Source organism: Terrapene carolina, unplaced genomic scaffold, assembly GCF_002925995.2.
Source record: "Terrapene carolina triunguis isolate 2854851 unplaced genomic scaffold, T_m_triunguis-2.0 Scaffold51643, whole genome shotgun sequence".
In the NCBI taxonomy this organism is placed as follows: Eukaryota; Metazoa; Chordata; order Testudines; family Emydidae; genus Terrapene; species Terrapene triunguis.
The window spans coordinates 1-2,586 of NW_020715994.1; the positions used below are offsets into that span (position 1 = coordinate 1).

A 2,586-nucleotide genomic window follows, 5' to 3' on the forward strand; every position below is an offset into this window, starting at 1 on the left:
AGGGGAGCTGGACAGAGAAAGGAGGCTTAAAAAAGACGCTGTGTGTGGGGAAACCCGGACGTACTGTACAGTGACTTCGCTTGCCCATTGCTGGGGCAGCCTCCTCTGCCCCGCTGTGCCAGGGTGCCCCCGTAGCTACGGCTCGGCTGGGCTGTCTGACCCCATGACTTGATCTCGTTGTCAGGCTGAACATCGATGGGCTGCTGGTGTATTTCCCCTATGACTACATTTACCCGGAGCAGTACTCCTATATGCTGGAGCTCAAGAGGACGCTGGATGCCAAGGTCCCTCCCAGGGGTGGGGGTCTGCGTGGTGGTGGGGAGCACCGGGGGGGGGGGGGGGTGGCACATCTCACTGTGCATGGCTAAATACCAGTGCTTGTATTCACCCACGTAGCCTTCGGAGCCCCTTAGCCCTGCCCAAGTGGGACTCCTGGCATGCAGCCCATCACCCGGCTTGGGCACCCTGGGCTGGACGTCACACATGGTGCCCACTCAGAAATTAGCAGGGTGAAGCTCTGTGTGCTGGAGGGCAGTGATACGCTGTGGGGGCTGCATGCCACCAGGCCAGATTGCCGGGCTGGCACAGCTGCCCCCCCCCCCCCCCCCCCGAGGTTGGCACACTGCTCCAGAAGACGGAGAGGTGCCCCAGAGGTGCCCTGGCTGGACAGCCTTAGGGATGGAATGGGTGGTTGTTGCTGCCCCTGGAGCCTGAGATCTCATTGTGGGTGCAAGGATCATTGGCCGTGACACGTCCTATCCCTGTCTCCCCGCCCCCAGTGTGACACTGCCCCTGCGCTGCCCAGGCCACTCTGCAGGGAGGGACCAGTGTGGCCTGGCCCAGCCAGTGGGGTCCTTCTGCAGCCGCCGCTCCTAGGCCCGCCTCTGTCCCCGGCTTGGTGACTCCAGCTCCCAGGGCCTTTCCTCGCAGGACTCTTGCCGTCTCCTCTCTCTTCTCTGGCCCTTCTGGGTCCCTGCAGAGGCAGGGATTGGGGCTCCGTAGGCCCTGGCTCAGCCTTCCCTGCTAGCCCCCTGCCCACCCCCTCGGGGCTGCCTGTGTGATGGCTGTTCCTCTCTCCCAGGGCCATGGCGTGCTGGAAATGCCCTCAGGGACTGGGAAGACTATTTCCCTCCTGTCGCTCATTGTGGCCTACCAGCGGGTGAGTGCCAGGCAAGAGCTGGGGGCGGGGCTGCCAGGTGTGTGTCTAGGGGGTCCATTGGGAGAGGCACTTTCCCCCGAGGCCAGAGTGGTCGGGCGGCAGGTGCTGGCCGAGCACTGGCGCTATCCCGCAGGCCTCGTGGGTGGGTCTGGGCAGGGTCTGGAGCTGCCTCTGCTTGCTCCACGGGCAGAGCCCTGATCTGGGGACTCTTGGGGCTGGGGGTCAGGGCCCCTTCTGGGCAGGCTACGCCCCTCAGCTCCCATAGCCAGGTGGGAGTGCTCACACCATCCCCCCATCCCTAGGGCTGTAGCTGTGACGGTGGTGGGGAGGGAAAAGCAGCCTTGGGAGTTTGGTGCCCTGGCTGCTCTAGGCTCGGCATTGGTGGCCTCTGGGGTCAGCGAAGCCCCATGCCATCCAGTAATGCAGGTGCCTGGCCTCTCTCCCCAGGCCCATCCGCTGGAGGTGACCAAACTGATCTACTGCTCCAGAACCGTGCCTGAGATTGAGAAGGTGACCAGTGTGTGGGGGGGGATGGACCTGTATGTGGTGGGGCCCCTTGTGGCCCCGTGTTGGGGGGTGGGGGAATCATGGGGGAGCCCCTCACTACCCGTGTGGGGGGAGGGAGAGTGTGGGTGGGATGGTGACGGGATCCTTGCTGCCCCGGGGGAGGAATGCGGGGGGGAGGGTGTGGGGGATGGTGACAGGGCCCCTCACTGCCCTGGGAGGAGGAGAGAGAGGGGGTGGGGGATCGCAGCAGGGCCCCTCGCTGCCCTGTGGGGAGAAGGGTGTGTTTGGGAGGATGTGGGGGATCATGGTGGGCTCCTCACCGCCCCTGCTCCGGCAGGTCATTGAGGAACTACGGAAGCTCCTGGATTTCTATGAGAAGCGGACGGGGGAGAAGCTCCCCTTCCTCGGCCTGGCTCTGAGCTCCAGGAAGAACCTCTGCATCCACCCCGAGGTGAGTCGGTTCTGGGCTCCCCACCCTTGGGTCCCTGGTTCTGGGGCACAGCCAGCACTCAGCTGCCCGGCAGGCCGGGGAGGAGCCCAGGGCTGCTCTGCCCTCCATGCCTGCTGCCCCACAACCAGGCTTTCCCGGTCAGGGACCTGCCCTGGGCAGGGGCCGAGGCTGCTCCAGGGAGTGACTGTGGAACTGCTGCCCCCTGCCCTCCCCTCCTCCGGAGCCAGATCCCCCTGCCCCGCCCCTTCCTGTGCATGTCCTGGCCCGAGAGAGTGACAGGTGACTCCACTGCCCTGTGTGCCCAGCAGCTGCCCCTTTATATGAGCATGTGTGGCTGAGTCTCAGACATGTGCCAGTGATCGCCGCACTGACTGGATAGTGGGGCAGCGGCTCAGGAGTGAGAGACACCAGCAGAGCTGGGGGGAGCCCAGGGCTGGGCTAGCAGGGGGGCTGCAGGTCGGGAGTAAGG

General features: G+C 65.2%; 1 protein-coding gene across 1 annotated transcript; it reads left to right on the forward strand.

Moving 5' to 3' along the window:
• Nucleotides 1-167: 167 nt before the first annotated feature.
• Nucleotides 168-2,254, forward strand: LOC113405929 (general transcription and DNA repair factor IIH helicase subunit XPD-like; the record flags this gene model as incomplete). The annotated part of the gene is made up of 4 exons (XM_026647262.1): nucleotides 168-284; nucleotides 1,082-1,159; nucleotides 1,607-1,669; nucleotides 2,004-2,254. Coding segments are annotated over 4 exons (509 nt in total), but the record flags the coding sequence as incomplete, so codon positions are not given.
• Between the last annotated feature and the right edge of the window lie 332 nt (nucleotides 2,255-2,586).